The 19,570-nt window shown below is 37.3% G+C and overlaps 2 protein-coding genes and 1 long non-coding RNA gene across 3 annotated transcripts in view; 1 reads left to right on the top strand and 2 right to left on the bottom strand.

Annotated features, from left to right (window-relative positions):
* PLCXD3 (phosphatidylinositol specific phospholipase C X domain containing 3) overlaps positions 1 to 19,570 on the bottom strand; it is a 190,196-nt gene that overhangs the window by 156,664 nt on the left and 13,962 nt on the right. The gene's annotated exons all lie outside the window — the stretch shown is intronic.
* LOC129464383 (deoxyuridine 5'-triphosphate nucleotidohydrolase-like) lies at positions 1,634 to 3,467 on the bottom strand. The gene is made up of 2 exons (XM_055245527.1): positions 3,283 to 3,467; positions 1,634 to 2,550 (listed from the first exon to the last, which is right to left on the bottom strand). Exon 2 carries the CDS (start codon positions 2,186 to 2,188, stop codon positions 1,634 to 1,636), a length of 555 nt encoding a protein of 184 aa, XP_055101502.1. The 5' UTR covers positions 2,189 to 2,550; positions 3,283 to 3,467.
* LOC134732750 (uncharacterized) lies at positions 1,680 to 19,271 on the top strand. The gene is made up of 3 exons (XR_010116234.1): positions 1,680 to 1,800; positions 3,380 to 14,253; positions 16,089 to 19,271. It is a non-coding gene; the product is annotated as an uncharacterized lncRNA (long non-coding RNA).

The raw sequence follows: 19,570 nt of genomic DNA, 5'->3' as shown, positions 1-19,570 counted from the left end.
ATCTATATTCTTAACATTTTATATATTTTATGAAGATATTTAAGTGTTTTACTTTCTAAGCATTTTTATTGCCTAAAAAAATCTGCAAGTAAAGAAATATTCTTGGTGGTTAGGGAGAGCTTGCCCGATATTAAAAATTAGCATCTAAATTAGCCACCAAGTGGAAAATCCATAGGCAGATAATTGAGGATTAATAGTATTTCAAAACAATAACGGAGAAATTCTAACATCTTGGGCCTTTAATGAATCAATTTGCAATCACTTTTGTGCTAAGATTTCTATAGCATGAAACAAAGTAATGACTTTCTCCCTCATACAAATTGATAGCACATGTATATCCTTTCTTAGTGCCAATTCTGAGAAATGCAATAAGTAAACTGGTAGTATTAGGTTAGTGCAAAAGTAATTGCAGTTTTGCCATTACTTTTTTAAATTAATTAATATATTATTATTATTATTATTATTTTGAGACTGAGTCTTTCTCTGTTGCCCAGGCTGGAGTGCAGCGGCGCGATCTCGGCTGGCTGCAAACTCCACCTCCCAGATTCACGCCATTCTCCTGCCTCAGCCTCCCAAGTAGCTGGGACTAGCTGGGACTAGAGGCGCCTGCCACCATGCCTGGCTAATTTTTTTTTGTATTTTTAGTAGAGATGGGGTTTTACCATGTTGGCCAGGATGGTCTCAATCTCCTGACCTCCTGATCTGCCCTCCTCGGCCTCCCAAAGTGTTGGGATCATAGGCGTGAGCCACCACACCCAGCCGCCATTACTTTTTATGGATAGAACCATTCCATTTTCAAGTGTCCTCAGTAGAGAGAAGGGCACATAGTGAAGCAGTCCACAGAGGTAACCCCATTAATTACCATTATACATGACTTGGGTTCCCCTCCCCCTGCCCCCATCCTTCCATGTAAATTTACGAGAGGCCCCTTCCTCTTCTTAAATTTCAAACTAATCTACAAACCCTCAGGAAACCCATGAGAATTGTGGCTTGAGACAGTCACTACGACAGTTACTACTTGAGACCGTCATTACAACAGTTACTACAGTTACTACTTGAGACCATCATTACAAGACTGAATGAAGGGATGAAGGTAGAAATGAAAACTTAAGACAAAAGAAACTGTTTTAAAGGAAGGGTCCAGGAGAAGAAGAGAGCTCCCTGCTTCTAGTGAGCAAAGGCAGTCCCTGAGCTTCCACAGCCCTTCGTATTTATTGGATAGAAAGGGCAGGGAGGAGGAGGTAACTGGTAGGCTTCTTAATTAATAACAGGCTCATATTATTACTAACAGGCTTCAGATGTACCTAATCACAAGAAACACTGTGCTTAGGGTGTGACTGCCCTCTGCATTCCTACTGGGTGGCAGACACAGTTTGTCAGTTTGCCAACATTCTGCATTTATGAGAAACAGTTTGCTGTTTACTCAGATAGCTTCCACTGGTATACTGAATTGATCATGACCCTCATTCTTTCAGCCTCCAACATTTCTCCCTTTTTGTTTTTGAATTAATTGAGAAAGGCAATTGAAAAATGTGCAGCCTTCAATTTGTACTGTACAGGTGGGTCCACTAAACGCCATGGGTTGTGACAGATAAATCTCTCTCCTAGTTGTACTTCCAAATCCCTGATTCTCTTATTTCTCCTTTCGTGAAGAAGGGTGCAATTTACAGGGAATAAGCAACAGTTGAGCAACATATTCTCCCAGTTCAAAAACCCAAATATCTTGTGACATTACCACTGCTATCTGAATTTCTCCTTCACAATCAAAATCAACAACTCCTGGGACTACAGTAATTCCCTGTAAGTTAAGATGACTTTTACCCAAAATTAATCCCATGTGTCCTGTTGGCAAAGGTCCCCAAATACCAGTGGGAATCTTAGTGAGGTTATCTCCTCCAACTAACGCAACCCATTCTCTGACTTGGAGATCTAATCCTGTGCTTCCAGGTGTTCTGCAATCCGTATTTGCATTCTCAAAAGCTAGAGCCAAAGTCAAAGCTAGCATTTCCGCAGCCACAGAAGAAGACATTACAAGCCAATTTTCATCCTCCCTTTCCTGTTCACCACCCTTGATAGGTGCTGTAGGTGGGGGAAAAAATTCTCTCAAACCCTGAAATAGTAACAAAAAGATGGTCTGTACCAAACTCCAAACAAAAAAGAGAAAAGAAATAACAAAATTATTCCCCATCTTACCCTGATTCAAAAACTTCCCATTCTTTGTATCTCTAGGGCACTGACCAGTACCTTTTTAGAGCACTGACCTTATGCTGCTGCCAGCAGACTTGTAACGGGGTTTCTCGTTCATCTGGTTGATTTTAGTTTTTTCTGTTCCAGCAGACCTTCCTCGTTCAAGTCCCTATAGGACCCTGTCTGTCCCTGTCTGTCCCTGCAAGTTTCTGCTGGCTTCTGCTAGTCTCTACTAGTCTTTGCTAGTCTCTGCTAGTCTTTATCTATCTCATCTGTCTGTATGGTCCCTGTTAGTTCCTGTGAATTCCTGCAAATCCCTGTCTTTCGCTACCTATCTCTATTTGTCTCTATCTCTATTTATCTCTATTTATTTCTTTTTTTTTTTTTAATTATACTTTAGGGTTTTAGGGTACATGTGCACAATGTGCAGGTTTGTTACATATGTATCCATGTGCCATGTTGATTTCCTGCACCCATTAACTCGTCATTTAGCATTAGATGTATCTCCTAATGCTGTCCCTCCCCCCTCCCCCCACCCCACAACAGTCCCCGGAGCGTGATGTTACCCTTCCTGTGTCCATGAGTTCTCATTGTTCAATTCCCACCTATGAGTGAGAACATGCGGTGTTTGGTTTTTTGTCCTTGTGATAGTTTACTGAGAATGATGTTTTCCAGTTTCATCCATGTCCCTACAAAGGACACGAACTCATCATTTTTTATGGCTGCATAGTATTCCATGGTGTATATGTGCCACATTTTCTTAATCCAGTCTATCGTTGTTGGACATTTGGGTTGGTTCCAAGTCTTTGCTATTGTGAATAGTGCCGCAATAAACATACGTGTGCATGTGTCTTTATAGCAGCATGATTTATAGTCCTTTGGGTATATACCCGGTAATGGGATGGCTGGGTCAAATGGTATTTCTAGTTCTAGATCCCTGAGGAATCGCCACACTGACTTCCACAATGGTTGAACTAGTTTACAGTCCCACCAACAGTGTAAAAGTGTTCCTATTTCTCCACATCCTCTCCAGCACCTGTTGTTTCCTGATTTTTTAATGATGGCCATTCTAACTGGTGTGAGATGGTATCTCACTGTGGTTTTTCTATGTATCCCTACTTATCTCTATTTATCCCTGTAGGTTTCTTCAGGTCTCTGTTTGTCCCTGATGTGCCTGTTTGTCCCTGTTCAGGTGCCACTTGTGGCTGTCTGCCACAAGTACTATTTGAGACCATCACTACAACAGTTACTACTTGAGACCGTCATTACAAGAGTTACTTCTGTTACTACTTGAGACCGTCATTACAACAGTTACTGCTGTGACTACTTGAGACCGTCATTATGAAACTGAATGAAGGGATGAACATAGAAATGAAAACTTAAGACAAAAGAAACTGTTTTAAAGGAAGGGTCCAGGGGAAGGAAAAGAGAGTTCTCTGCTTCTAGTGAGCAAAGGCAGCCCCTGAAATTCCACAGCCCTTTGGATTTATTGGGTAGCAAAAGCAGGGAGGAGGAGGTAACAATTGGTCAGCTGCTTAATTTATAACAAGTTCATATTATTACTATAGGGCTTCAGATGTACCTAATCAGAAGAAACACTGCACTTGGGGCATGACTGCCCTCTGCATTCCTTCTGGGTGGCAGATGCAGTCTGTCAGTTTGCCAACATTCTGCATTTATGAGAAACAATTTACTGTTTACTCATATAGCCTCCAGTGGTACACTGAGTTGATCACAACCCTCACTTTTTCGGCCTCCAACAGAGAAGAAGTATCTTCCACTCTCGGAGGAATCCTGAACCTCAGGATGACATTGCCTCTTGTGTGTGGATGTCTTTGGCCAATAAGGGATAACACTCAAGAGATTACTGGGGAAGCAATGATTGTTATTGCTATAGTTTGACAGATGAAATTAATGGCATTTTTCTATGTGGTGATAGGTGTATGTAATGATTCATAACACAAAAAGATATCTACAAAAGAATGTGCCATATCTGAGACCATGTGAGATTTTCTCTTTAGGTATAATACTTCTTGCCAGCTGGTTAATCTGCTGAGAGTGAAGTGTGCAATTTGTAGGCTCATTCTCTGCTGAGAATTATTGAAGTACAATACAGATTCTTCTGGACTTACAATGGCATTACACATGAATAATATCTGTACATAACCCCATCATAAATCCAGGCATGTACTGAATGCGTATCACTTTCACATCATCATAAAATAGAGAAATCGTAAGTTGAACCATCCTAAGTTGAACCATTGTAAGTTGGGAACAGTCTGTACATTATCTCATTTGATTCTCACCACTTTGGGAGAGTAGGCAGAAAAAAGTTTACATAGCAGACCTGATTGCTCTCCTTAGAAAGGCTTTATTACAAGGTTTACCTTTGGCTGGCATCTAAAAACTTGAATTTCAGGCATGTCCTCACCATTACCAGAATTAATAAGAATGCCTCAATGTGCCTCAACTATTTGGACAAATAATATGGTTTATGTTGAATATCTTCTTAACCATCTAGGTGTCTAGAATTTGAGACATGCCAGGTATAGTCTGCCTCCCTCATCAGTCCCTAATAAAAACTGGGTGCTGAGAATCTAATGAGCTTTTCCGGTTGGCAACATCTTATACATGTTGTCTCCATTTGTTGCTGAGAGGATTAAACATGTTCTGTGTGACTCCACTGGGAAAGGACTCTTGGAAGCTTGCACCTGGCTTCTCCCAGACTTTGTTCATGTGCTTTTTTTTTTCCTGATTTTTCTTTGTATTCTTTCACTGTAGTTAAATCTTAGCTGTGAATGTGACCATATGCTGAGTCCTGTGAGTCCCCCTAGCAAACTGTTGAACCTGAAGTTGGTCTTGAGGACACCAACGAAGAGCAATTACTTTTATTATCCACATTTTACAGAAAAGAAAACTGAAGTACAGAAAGGTTAGGGAGGTCCTAGTGTTTCCATCAAGGCTTTTATAAGGGTCAAAAATGATTCTGGGGAGACATAGTGCATAACACCTTAATCTTCCACTGCTTTTGAGATGTTTACAAAATGTAGTTTCCATAGATAGTCATGTTTGTCTGTCAATGACAATGTTCTTCCCATTTCCTGCTGCAAATATATATTTATATATAAAATATGTAAATACAAATTATATATACATATTATACACCCCCCTACACACACACACACACACACACACACACACACACACACACGTAATGTACTGGCAACACGAGAACAAGTGAAATATGAGCCAAATTTAGCCTGCTACCTGCTTTTGTACAACCTGAACGCCAAGAAAACTTTTATATTTTTAACTGGTTGAGAAAAAAGGCAACATTGTGTGACACATTAAAATCATGAGAAATTAAAATTTAAGAGAGTTCATATATAATGCTTTATTGGAAAATATGCATGCTCATTAGTTTTTGTGTTTCTATGGATACTTTCATGCTGCAATGGCAGGTTTGAGTAGTTGAAACAGAGACCATATCACCTTCAAAGCCCTTTATAGAAAAAGTTTGAAACCCCCTCCTCTAGACCTTTCATGTTCAAGGCCTTCCTCTCCTAGCCAACCTTGTGCAACTTATACTGTTTTTATTTCCCACATATTATTTTTCTAGCCCTGTGATCCTGAAAAAATTCCCTTAATCTCCTAAAATCTGGAGCCCATGTTATATGTTTCTGGCCCTCTGAACTTGGAGAAAATTTACTTCTTTTCTCTGGGCCTCAGTTCTCCTATCTGAAAAATGGGAATAATATGTTACCCTAACAGTATATAAATGGTACTTACTACTAGCAGTCATTGTAGTTTCTATAATACCCAGTATTTATTTTTATCTCCCAGTATAGAGTTTATTATAGATTGTCAATAAACATTTAAAAACAAAAACAAGTTTATTAGCATGGTACAAAAGAAAGTAATCAGGATTCTGGAATCAGAAGACTTATATCCTATCCCCATACCTGTCACTCCTGGTTCAAAAAATTCGGGCCAACTTCTTACCTTTTCTGTGTGCTAGCATCCTTGTTGCAAATAGGCCTGTGACATTTGCCTGGGTTCCGTTTAAAGAGTACATCAAAGAATCAGGTGCATATTTTCACAGCTCCTTGGTCTGAAGTGGTACCCAGGATCAAGATGTCCCTCCCATGATTCTAATCTCCAGCCCCCTTACACCATAGTCGCTTCCAAACTCTGGATTTCTTAGCATTGCAGTTTGCTTCCAAAAAAAAATTTAAAAAAAAAAAAACCTCATCTGGTCATTAGAAGTCATTCTGAAGAGGCTGTCCTATATCTCAGTGCAATTTCCTACTTATCCACGCCAGACTATACCCTGCTTTCATCAGATTGCAACTGACCTAATTTGCAAAGACTTCAGTGAAAAGAGGCTCATTAAAAGCCTTCATATCTTTAGCAGCCTCTCTTTCCTCCCTCAAATGATCTAGGTCAGAATGGCCCAATAAAAATAGCTGGGAAAATTACAAAGTCACTCAAGACTCTGCCAGGAGTAGAGACTTTAAGAATTAGTGACAGACATATACTGTCTAGGAGCAGGATGGGAGTGGGTTGCATGGCTTAGGCACATACAAAATGCCTGACAAAGTATAGCAATGGCTAACTGCTATTCCACCCTCATCTCATGATAGGCTGGCCATGTTTTTCTGTTTCAGAGATGACATTGCAGTGACTTAACGCTTTGCCTTTTAAGATGCAATGATGGTTTAAAGGTGATGGTATCTGTTACCAAAGCGCTGGGTTGTTAGAGAGTTGATCTTTAGCTTGGTCTCAATTCCTCAATTCTCAGCAGATTTGTTAGCTGAGCAACAAAGGGCTTGACATAGATACAAAATAAGCAACCATAAGTAATAATAATTCATGAGTTTAAAGCAAAAAGGTTTTACTATGGATATCATCCAATATTTGATCCCTTACCAGAACATATAATCATACAGAGTTAACATCTAGATTTTAAAATCTTAATTTAAATAACTGTGTCACTTTTCTAGAAGCCATCACTCCTATAATATTAATTATCTAAAACATCATTAATAAGTTGAAAGTATATGAAATAGGAAGGCCTTTCAGTGATTAAAACAGATATCATAAAATGTATTTACTAAAGCTGATATACTTTACTTAATTAAACATTTCTCAAAGCCTCACTCAGAGACTATTTACTTCTGTTTTAGGAATGATTATAATCAACTTAGCTAAATCACTCTTCAGCTAAAGGAAAACAAACAGCAAAGTGTAAAGAGGTGTGTATTAGTCTACTCTCTTACTGCTATGAAGAACTACCTAAGACTGGGTAATTTATGAAGAAAAGAGATTTAATTGACTCACAGTTCCACAGGCTGTACAGGAAGCATGGTTGGGGAGACCTCAGGAAACTTACAATAATGGCGGAAGGGCGAAGGGGAAGAAAGCATCTTCTTCACATGGCAGAGCAGCAGAAAGGGAGTAAAGGGCAAAGTGCTACACAATTTGAAACAAACAGATCTTGTGAGAACTCACTATCATGAGAACAGCAAGGGTGAAGTCTGCCCCCATGATTCAATCACCTCTGACAAGGCCCCTTCCCCAACACGTGGGGATTACAATTTGAGATGAGATTTGGGTGAGGACGCAGAGACAAATCATATCACCAAATGTTTGTTGACAGAAGAATGGGTAAACAAAATGTGGTATATTCATATAATACTATATTATTCAGTCTTAAAAAAATAAGAAAATTCTGATACACAATACAGTATAAATGAAAGTTCCAGACCCATGCAAAGTGAAATAAGCCAGTCACAAAAAACAAATATTACATGATTCAATTTATATGAGGTGCCTAGAGTAATCAAATTTATAGAGCCAGAAAGTAGAGTGATGGTTGCCAGAGGCTAGGAGAGGGAAGAATGAGGAGGAGTTAGTGTTTGATTGGTATAGAGTTTTAGCTGAGGAAGATGAAAAAATTCTGGAGATAGAGAGTGGTGATGTTTGCATAATAATGTGAATGTACTTAATGCCACAGAATTGTATGCCTAAAAATCGTTTAAAATGGTAAATTTTATGTTGTGTATATTTTACCACGATAAAAAAACTATAACAATCAAATACAAAAGCTTAAAAACATAGATGTATAGTTTAGTGAATATAGTCATAAACAGCTGTGTACATACCAAAAGCTTCTTCAAAATATCTCTTTGTGATATACAGTTCAATATACTAATAATAATTTTGCATTATAAAATAGATTAAATTGTATTGGTCCTTACTACTCTGCTGAGAGGGAGAGAGAGAGAGAGAGAGTAGGCATAGACTTTAAAAACATTTATTTGAAATCGTTGAAATTAATCATAGTATTACCTTAAAGGGGCAAATTCTATATTTTAGAAAAGAACCCTATAGGTTCATTACATACAAGTATTTGCCAATACTTGTCAAAACAACTAATATATCACCTAGAATACAGAAACTAATTATTAAATGTTGGTTACATTTGTTATATTTTTAATGGAGAAAATAATCTAGAAGAATTTATTTCTTTCATTTAATTTTCTATTAAAGCATTGTCTCAAAGTTTGGGAAAATGCATTTGTTATGATTGTCAGTTGATATTATAATGAAACCAAACTATTTTAGAGGGATACGAGCCGAAGCTTTTCTGTTCTGAATTCTGGTGAAAACCTTCCTTTCAATAGGAATAAAAATAATTTTTGCCCAAATATTAGCCAAGAAAAATGCCCTGAAAGCAATATACTGGGAAAGGTTCTAAACTCTTGATAAAAAAGCAATCAAAAACAAAATGCCATCTCCCAGGGTCAAGGACCAATGAGTCACCCATTGAGAGGCTCTCTGAGCTCCAGGACACAGCAATGTCCTTTTGAATATAACATCAGGATTTAAAGTTCCACTCGGGTACTTGTGCAGCTGATGTAGCTGTACCACAGTTTTTTTTTTTCCATTTATAATATTTGCTTTTTTTCTCTTCTAATAAAAATTGGTATGATGACATTTTGCAGCCAGGGGTTGGGTATGGAGAAAAAACACAATTCAGGGTTTAAGGCATTAAGAAAACTTTTTTTTTTTTTAATCTCACTCTTGTGGAAATTCAGTACTGTTTAGTTTGTTCCTTTACTTGTTTAAGGATTTAACAAAATGTCTAGGTCCATTGTTAAAAGTATAGCATAGTGGGCCAGGAGCAGTGGCTTATACCTGTAATCCTAGCACTTTGGGAGGCAAAGGCAGGTGGATCACCTGAGGTCAGGAGTTCAAGACCAACCTGGCCAACAGGGTGAAACCCCATCTCTACTAAAAATACAAAAATTAGCCAGGTGTGGTGGCGGGCACCTGTAGTCCCAGCTACTCGGGAGGCTGAGGCAGGAGAATCGCTTGAACCCGGGAGGTGGAGGTTGCAGTGAGCCGAGATCATGCCACTGCATTCCAGCCTGCATGACAGAGCAAGACTCCGTCTCAAAATAAATAAATAAACAAACAAAGTTATAGCATAGTGGAAATATAAGTTGAAGCATTAAAGTATACTAATACTGACTGTTTCTAAAAGGGGTCAAATTAGTATGCACTTAATGAGTTAGTCAGAAAAATACCCACCAAATTTATAATTGTCAATGGAGAGAGTCCTGAAGAAATAATGAAGACCTAATTTGTAAAAAAGAAAAAAAAAGAAAGAAAGGAAAAAAGCTCGGACATGGAAATCCATCAGCTCTCTCTCTGTCTGCCTCATCTAATACTTCCTGAATATTTAGTCTCTCCATTTGTATATCTGTAAAATGGGAATGATATTGACTATACAGAGTTGTTATAAGTATTAGAGTTAATACATGTAAGTGACTGTCAGACAGCAGCCTTTAACAAATGGTCACAATTACTGTGATCTCTTCCTATGAACATAATGCTATAATACATTAGCTAGATCTCCCAGAACTGGACTTCTGCCTGCATAAGAGCTACTCAGCGTACTGGAGATGAGTCAGATAATACTTTTGGAATCACACATATGGAGCAAAACCAACAATTATCTTTTCATTACCTCTGAAACAACTTCCTTTAGGATCCTAAGGTGCAGGGGGACCCTAAAACTCAGCAAGTACTCTCCAACAGCTTCTGAAAAAAGCCGGTCAAAAGCAGAGATGCTATTTGCTGAAATTATCCCTGTCAAGGTCTGAAATGGAAGGTGCAAGTAAATAACAAGTATGATATGATTCAAGTAACTGCCACCACACCTGAAAGAAAACTGTGAAAGGAACTGAGCTGTGTCTGGAACAAGGTCAAAAGAAGGGAGAGAAGCTTCTGGGGCACTGCTTTGCCCTCTAGGATGAGACCCTTAGCCACAGCCTCCTTCCTTTCTCCCCCCTTTTGGCATGGACAGCAGGGCATAAGCCCTTGTGAAACATGAATAGGTCAGGACTTCTTCTGGATATTTGCGCCTACCAAAAAGTAAGACTGAATTTTTCACTCTTTAATTGGATATTCAGAGCCCAAGCCACGTGAATAAGGACCTAAATAACAGTGTTTACAGTGTAAGGACATATGATGGGCTACCAGTTATTATGCCCATTTTCTAAATTTTGATGTGAAAATGAAAAGTGAAGTCCTTCAAGATAACTTTTTTTTTTTTTAACCTGGAACTCAGATATGTCAATAAAAAAAGATACGCTTCTTCGGGCCTTAGGTGAATTCTTTCAATGGGTCTTTTTCTCTGCAGTTGTTTACAATCTCCTTCCTAACTTTAGAATGGAAATGCCTAATCTAGCTTGTTTATCTCCATTTCCAGCTCCCAGCATAGCCTGGAACATATTCACTGTTTAGTGTGTAATTTCTGAATGAATGAGTCCTGAATCCAAGTTGTATTATGGTGCTACTGATCCTATCCATGAAGAGAAATTGTCTTTGTAGGTTATCTCTGGGCCACGTGACTCAACGTACTTACAAGTCTAGGAAGATGGTTTCAATATAAAGAATTTGAAAGCCTCCCATATATTATTCCATTAACCCTTACCAGCAGGATGCTTAAGAGCACAAAGTATAATACATTAATGGGTATCACACTAAAGAAGCAGAGACCTAAGAAAGTAATGTGATTTGGCCATCTTTAATCAGTGAAACCATGAATGAAATAACAAGAGGAACAAACAAACTTATCGGCCATGTAGCTGGAAGCAAAGTTAAAGAGGATGCCCTTTCTTGCTGTTAGAGCCTCAGAAAATTAGGAACACTGCAGAAAACTACAGGGCAAAAGGTGCTTATGTCAAAAAACAATTTTAAAAATCTGACTAGGCCATTTCTTTTCTTGTTTTCTTTAATTTTGGTTTAAAAATACCTCACATGTACCATCTTCACAATTTTTAAGTGTACCATTCAGTAGTGTTAATAATATCACATTGTGTATGAGCAATCACCAGAACTTTTTCATCTTGTAAAACTGAAACCGTACACATTAAACAACTCCCATTTCCCATCCACCCCAGCACTGGCAACGGCCATTCTAGTTTCTGTGTCTTCAAATGTAACTATTTGAGGTGTCTTATATAAGTGGAATCATACAGTATTTGTTTTTTGTGGCTGGTTTATTTCACTTAGCATAATATTCTCAAGGTTCATTCATTGGACAAGTTCATTTTAAGATCAGTTTCTACCTACATCATTTGAAGCTTTAAGGATGTCAATTAAAGTGAACCTGACATGATCTTAATCTCATCAGAACAAAATACAAATCCCAAATACTTAGGATTAAAGGAGAACTTGCAAAGCAAGCACAAAGTTTACAGTAGATTACCAAAATTAAAAATAATCCCAGTTACTTGAGAGATCAGGTGAAACAGACAATGAGTGAGTTTTGCACTACCTATGAGATTAAGCAGGAAAGAACACTGGCCCGGATGCCAAATGACCTAAGTTCAAGTTCTGGTTCTCCAATTAACCAGAAGGATGAGATTTAGCAAGTTGTTGAATGTTTCTGAGCCTTGAGACCCCATCTTAAAAGGTTGTCACTGTAAAAATAAGATAAAATATATGCTATATCTTCGTAATACATAAAGTGCTTTATAAGTGAAATAAAAATTATTTTTGAAGTAATTTTTAAATATAATTGCTTAAGCTTAATGAGTACAGAATTTCAGTTTTGCAAGATGAAAAATGTTCTGTGGATGAATGACAGTGATGGCCGTGCAACAATGTGAATGTACATAATGCCACTGACCTACACACTTAAAAATGATTAAAATGGTAAATTTTACATTATGTATATTTACAACTATTAAAAAATAAATGTTTAAAAAATATGACAATATTTCAATCTTAAAAGGTAATAGCTGAATCAGATGAAATATTTTAGAAGTAGCAATTCACATTCTTTTTCTATTCAGATTTTGAATTGCCATTTTTGGTCCTCCCCTATCCAAAATACTGTCAACACCACTAACACACACAAAATTAAATGGCCTAATTTTACTGATCTTGGTATTCTCATACATATTTTTAAAGGCTCCAAATGCATTAATGTATAATTCCTCTCATTTTGAGGAGGCAGTTATTGATCTCACCATCTAATATGTAAGAAAATAGAAGCAAAAAGGTGTTAAGTGACTTGCTCCACTTTAGGAATCAAGACTGCCAGTTATGACCCCAAAAATGTAATACCCATTTTAATATGAACATTAGGGGTATAGGGGGCTGCAGCTATATGTGTGATTTTCAAAACTTAAGCAGATTGACTTGGTTAAGTAAATTCTTGTACTCGTAAAGTCTGTGACTTAAGATCCTGGAACATGCACACACACACACACACACACCCACTAACTGTATTCTAAAATATTTTTGAACATATTCATTGAACAATTTGGACCAAAATAGGTGAGCCATGTTTAAGTTACTGTATGCATTAGTCACACACCTTTAGTTTTGAGCAACTTTTTGCAAAGTGTTTATCCTTGCATTTCTAGGCTTTGAAGTCCAGCAGCTTTTTCTTTTTCCAAATCGTTTATTTGATCAACATTTAGTAGGCAAATACTGTTGCCAAATATTACTGTATGCCCTATTAAATTGCTTAAATGGCCCTTAGATGAATTGTTCATTAATATAAAATATCTAAATGGTAAGCTTGCTTTTGGGAGAAACATATTGCTCATAAAATTTTAAGAACTCTGTCCTGAGGGTCATTTTAGCACCTTGACTTCAGAAACTGCCCAGGTAATCCCAACCTGTGTATAGGTAACGGACTGATCATAGCCTGCAGTCTGCACATCTTCTATTGCAGAAGTCTCTATAATTACATTGACATACGAGAAAAATAAATTCCATCTACTGTCATGTTAAAATATTGTTCTTAATCCAATAGTCCTGGAAATAACATTCAGGTCCTAAATTGAGATTTGTTCCTGCTGTATTCAATTTTCAGTTTCATGTCCCACCTGCTAAGAAACTGCTAAATCCTTGTAGGCAATTAAATAATAAATAAATAAAACTTTATAAGAAATGGAAGTGAAGACCAGAACCATGTTATTGATAGAGGATAGTAAGGTATAAACAAGGATAGGTGAGATTTGATTTATTCAGTTGGTCAATAATTTGCTAGATTAACTCATAACTCATTCATTGAGAACTTAGTAGGTGTTAAGCGCTGTACTAAATGTTTCACACCAATTATTTCATTTAATTCACACATAATCTTATGAAGATGGATACTATTCTACTTTCATTTTTAGGTAAGAAAAAAGACATTCAAAGAGGCCAAGTAACACACCCAAAATCACACAGTATCTTAGAGTGAAAAAATGTCTTAAAGGTCATTGAGCTCAAATCCTGTGTCAATGCAGATGTTTGGAAGATAGCCATGAGCCTCTCTTTATACACTTCTACTAAAGAGGATGAGTTTACTACTTAAAAAATCACACCGATGAAAGTTTCTTTCCTTAATTTCAGTTTGCCAAAACCTTCATCCTTCTAAATTGTATTCTTTGGTTGCTTTAATTTAGAACTCCAGAGACCCCCTCCTTCATGTATTTGAAGAAAGAAGGCTATATTCCATTTGCTGTGGCTTCCAGAACCTTCAGTTATGACCTGGTAGTGTCCTCCCGCACAATCCCAATCCTTCAGTCCCAGCCCCCTCACTAAAACACACTGAAGCTTTCCTGAGTTTTTGCAGAAACTTGAATCCCAGAGCAAAGCACCATGCTGCAGATGGGCTCTTCCTGGAACAGAATCAGCAGGACTACCACACTGCTTACTCTACAAACTATATCTGGTTATGCAGCCCAGTATGCATTACACATTTTCACTGCCACGTCACTCTATTGACTTACAGTCAGTTATCACCAGTTGGCTACTTGCCCTAGGTCTTTTTCTCACAAACCATAGTTAAGTCAGGTTTCTACTGACCTGCTCTTACATAGTTCATTTTCTGATGTTCCAAATTTTTTTTAGTATGAGTCCTGTTGAAGCTCATCAGAGTAGGTCCAATTAATCTTCAAGTTACAATCAAGTTACAAGAGGTTACAATCAGCCTTGTAACAACTGGAAGTTTTCTCCACAGTGAGAGATAGCTCAGTTAGTATGAGGCATCAGGAGCCTGGGCAGGAAGAATTCCATGGAACCCTTCTCATTCTAGGATATGAGTACAGTCCAGGGCTGAAGAACTTAAGCTTAGACAGAAAAGTCTGGTGATACAAGCTTGTCCAAAGCTTAGACTTGGGTGAGTAAATATCATACAATGAAGTCCAATCTGGCTGAATCTTCCCTGTGTTTCTGGGAAATCTGCTTTCGGATTTCCTATTATCTCTGTCAACATATATTAGACTCTGTTTCCTCTGCTGGATCAAAACTCTTGGTGGTCATTGTCCTCCCTGGATAAGGATATTCTCCCAATCACTTGTCACTATATCTGTCTGGCTAACATCTCCACCAATGGGAAGATTCTATCACTCTCTCTGGGTACCTCATGTCGGCCCCTCCCACAACAGTCCATTTTTCTATGTCCAGCTGCATCAGAGAAGTTGAGTGCTAGACACAATAAGTTAACTATTAAAATAGCTTTCTTTACTCTCTGTCTTCACAGTCTATGATTGGACTGCTTCTGGAGGCTAAGCAGAGCTGAGCCTCAAATGGAAAGACAGAAAATTTTAGAGTCTTCAACTGAGGTGAGACAAGAAACAAAGGAGCTAGAGAGGCAGAGAAACAGGCAGTCCCTGCCAGAGACCCTGTTAGGAAAGTAAATGAGATTAATTAGACATGATGTAATGGTCGAAAGAGCTACGTTTATTGACTACTAACTGTGTGATACACATACTATGTTTATTATCCTGTTGAATTTTGACAACAAAGAATATGAGGTTAATACCGTACTCATCTCAATTTTAGAGCTGAGAAAATAGCACCTCAGAGGGTATTTAGTGATTCCCCTGGAGCTAATTTGTAAGTAGCAGAGCCACAGTTTAAACCAAGACTGACCATCGCATGAATCCCCCAGCTGTTTTACAGATATAACACCTGATCCTACTTGAATTACCAACTTACAGATAATTAGAATGTGAATTTAAAAACCAAAGCAGTGTTAAAAATAGCATACATTTTTTTTCTGAAGGCATAGTCCAATCTAAAATTTCTTCAAAGCCTTTATTATGATTAGTAATCATTAAGTATATAAATATAGAAATAAGAAATGTGATTGCACATGTAGTGCCATAATGGCTAAAAATTGTTCCTTGAAACAAAATCTTATTTTATTTTGTTCAATTATCATGTGCCTCATTCAAAAAATATTGAAGGCCAGGATAGTCTTTATTGAAATGTAACAAGATCATTCCTTGGCTTGAATTAACTTGTTTCAGTTTGGGCTTCTTGAAAGATTTTGAAAAAAAGGAGCTCACTTGACTACTCTTTTTGGGTTCTCTTTCTCTTAGATCAACAGAGCAGAAGCCTCTGTGCAAGGGCAGAGTCTTCCTATGCTTATTTCATCATTTGATAAGCAACAAATATTAATTGGACATTGACTATAGGCCAGGGCACCAGGAAAGATCCAGACAAGGTCCTGACCTTGAAGAGTTTATATTCTACTCATTTGAGAAATAAAAATATATAAACAAATAAAGTAGTTATTCACAAGCACTAGATAATGTTTAAGCACTATGAATAAGACAAAGTAATTGTTAGAAAAATGATAAAAATGGAGTAGACTGAATTAGCTAGCATGATCAGGGAATGTCTCCTGAGGAAGTGTCACACTGGAGACTAGAGGAGGAAAAGAAGGAAGCCTGGTGATGATCTGGAGGAAGATGCCAACGAAATTTCTAAGACAAGAAGCCTGGAGGGTATGAGGGCCAGAAAGTATGGATAGGATTAGTGAGAAAGGAAAAGGTGAAAGGAGTTGAGGTCAGAAAAATAGACAGGAACCAGTAAGTTTAGTAAGTTACAATGGAGGGTTTTATTTTTTACTTATTTAGTGTTGAGACAGGGTCTTGCTCTGATGCCCAGGCTGAAGTGCAGTGGTGTGATCAGAGCTCACTGGAACCTCGAACTGGACTCAAGCAATCATCCTGCCTCAGCCTCCTAAGTAGCTGGGACTGCAGGTGTGGAGGGTTTTATATAAGCAAATTATGTACCTAACTTACACTTCTGAAAGATACTCTGTATTAAGGGTCAAAAATGAGGGCAGGAAAACTGGTTTGAAGAACAGTGGAAATATTCATGTGGGAGATGGCAGTGGCCAGATTAGGATTATAATAGTGGCAGTAGTGAAAGATGGAAGGATTGTAGATATATTTTAGAGAAATATTCCACAGAATTTATTCCTTGAGTGGTTTTAGGATTTAAGTAAAAAATAAAAATGAAGAATCACTCCTAGGTTTTGGGGCTTGGGAAACTAATAGGTAATGATACAAAGTACTTAGATGGCAAAAGCTTGAGGAGGAACACATTTGGCAATGGATGTTGATATTAATAGCACTATTTGGGTCATGTTAAGTTTAAGATTTCTATAGGAAATTCAAATGCATATGATGGGAAGATAGTGGGATATATGAGGATAGAGTCCAGCAAAGAGGTCTGAGCTAATGATTTAAACTTGGCAGTCACTAGCATATTGATGTTATTTCAAGTGATTGGATTAGATATTTTCACCTAAGGTAAATATATAACAATAGAAAAAAGGAGGCAAGGTCTGAGCCCAAGGTAATCTAAGATTTCTTTAGATGGCAATAAAAGAGGCTACAGCTCACAAAGATAATCTTACGGAAGCATGTAGTGAAGGAAGTGAAGGAAGAAAAACAAGGTAAGTGTGGTTAGGAGTAATGTCAGCAAGATGGCAGAATAGGACGCTCCAGCCTCTCCTTTCTCTCATGGAGACACTGATTCAACAATACATGGATCAATTTCCTCTATGATACATCCTGCACTCCAGGTGAGCAAGAAATGTGCCACATCAAATCTAGAAGGAAGATTTTTGGCATCCTCTCACCAGAGTCCCTCCTTCCAGCAGAGTCATGCAATTGGGAAGAAACTTTGAGCTCCCAGATTCTCCCTAGGGAGAGAAAGAGGAGACTAGATTGCATGTCCAACATTCTGACTTTTGGAGAAGGCTGCCTAAGGGACTGGCTTTTGTCTCACCTGTAAAAGAGAGCTAATGAGACCCAGAGTATTCTAAGTGTCTGGTGGTCACTGAAAACAAAATTGCTAGGCAACTTGCTGCCCCTCCAGAGGGCCTGAGGTAAGCTGACAGAAGCCGACACAGTTCAGCAGCCTCTCCCTCAGGAAGGAAAGGGAAAAGTAAAGTATGCATCCAATGTTCCTGCTTTTTGATGGGATACCCAAGGGGTTACTTTCTGAATATCCTGGATTTGGGGACTGATAGGACCTGGCATATTCTAGATGCCTGGGAAGCTCTGAGAATATAAAATAGCAGGTGGTGTGCTGCTTCTTCAGAGGACTCACAGTACAGCAGTCAGGCATCAGAGGGAGTCAGAGATTAAAAACTCCTGAAAAAATCTAATAAATCTTTCTAATTAGAAATCTATATGCACAGGCCTAGAGAAGACATATCACAGAAAAGTTTTGAGAGTCTTCCAGAATCCCTAGTTGGGCTGATTGATGAATGCCTTTCCCTTTACAAATCCAGTTTGTAAAGATTATGAGAGATGGATTTTTTTCAAGTGCATAAATACCAACACAAATGTACAAGAAATATGAATAAATGGGAAAATAATCAAATCAAAGGAATAAAATAAATTTCTAGAAACCAACCTCAAAGAAACAGAGATATGTGAATTACCTGACAAAGAATTAAAAATAACCATCATACAGATGTTCATTAGTTCAGGACAACAATATATAAAAAAAAACTTCATCAAACATAGAAAATATTTTAAAATAACAGAAATTTTAGAGCTGAAGAATGTAATAACTGAACTGAAAAAATCCACTGGAGATATTCAACAGCAGACTTGATCAAGCAGAAAAATATTGCTAAGTTGAGGATAGATCATTCGAAATTATCCAGTCAGAGGAACAAAAAGAAAAAAGAATAAAACAGAGAGAAGAAATCCTTAAGGATTTACGGAAAATAATTAAGCAGACCAATATACACATTATGAAATTTAAAAGAGGAGAAATGAGAAACAAAGGGGAAAGAAAGCTTGTTTAAAGAAATAATGGCCAAAACTTCCCAAATATGAGGAAGGAAATAGGCTTTCAGATTCAAGAAGCCCAAATCTGAGGAACTCAAATAAGTCAATACCAAGACAAATTATAATAAAATTGCCAAAATCAAAGACAAAGAAAGCATTTTTAAAATAACAAGAGAAAAGTGACTAGTCACATACAAGGAAAATTGCAGACTATAAGTAGATTTCTCAGCAGAAAACTTGTGAGACAGACAGAAGTAGAATAATAACAACCAAACAAGAGCACAATATCTGACAAAACTGTCTTTTAAACATAAAGGAAAGGTAAAGCTTTCCCAGACCAAAAAAAAAAAAAAAAAAAAAAAAAAGCCTAGAAAGTTTATCACCATTAGATCTACCTTACAAGAAATGCTAAAGGGATTCCATTAAGTTGAAATGAAAACATGTTAAATAATAATGTAAAAGCATAGGAAAATATGTAACTTAATGGTAAAGATAAATATAGAGATAAATACAGAATACTATAATACTATAATGATATGTAAATCATTTTCAATTCAGGTATAAGAGTTAAAAGACAAGAATGTTAAAAATAACTTATAGCTAAAAAAAATTAATGGATAGAAAATATAAAAAATATAACTTATGACATTGGTAACATAAAGTATGTGGAGGGAGAAGTAGGGGGTTTTGTATGTGATTTAAGTTATTTTTTAATTTAAATAATGTGTTATAAGATATTTCTTATAAAACTAATGGTAGCCACA

Source organism: Symphalangus syndactylus, chromosome 16 (genome assembly GCF_028878055.3).
Source record: "Symphalangus syndactylus isolate Jambi chromosome 16, NHGRI_mSymSyn1-v2.1_pri, whole genome shotgun sequence".
Taxonomy (NCBI): domain Eukaryota; kingdom Metazoa; phylum Chordata; class Mammalia; order Primates; family Hylobatidae; genus Symphalangus; species Symphalangus syndactylus.
This window is presented reverse-complemented; position numbering and strand designations above follow the sequence as displayed.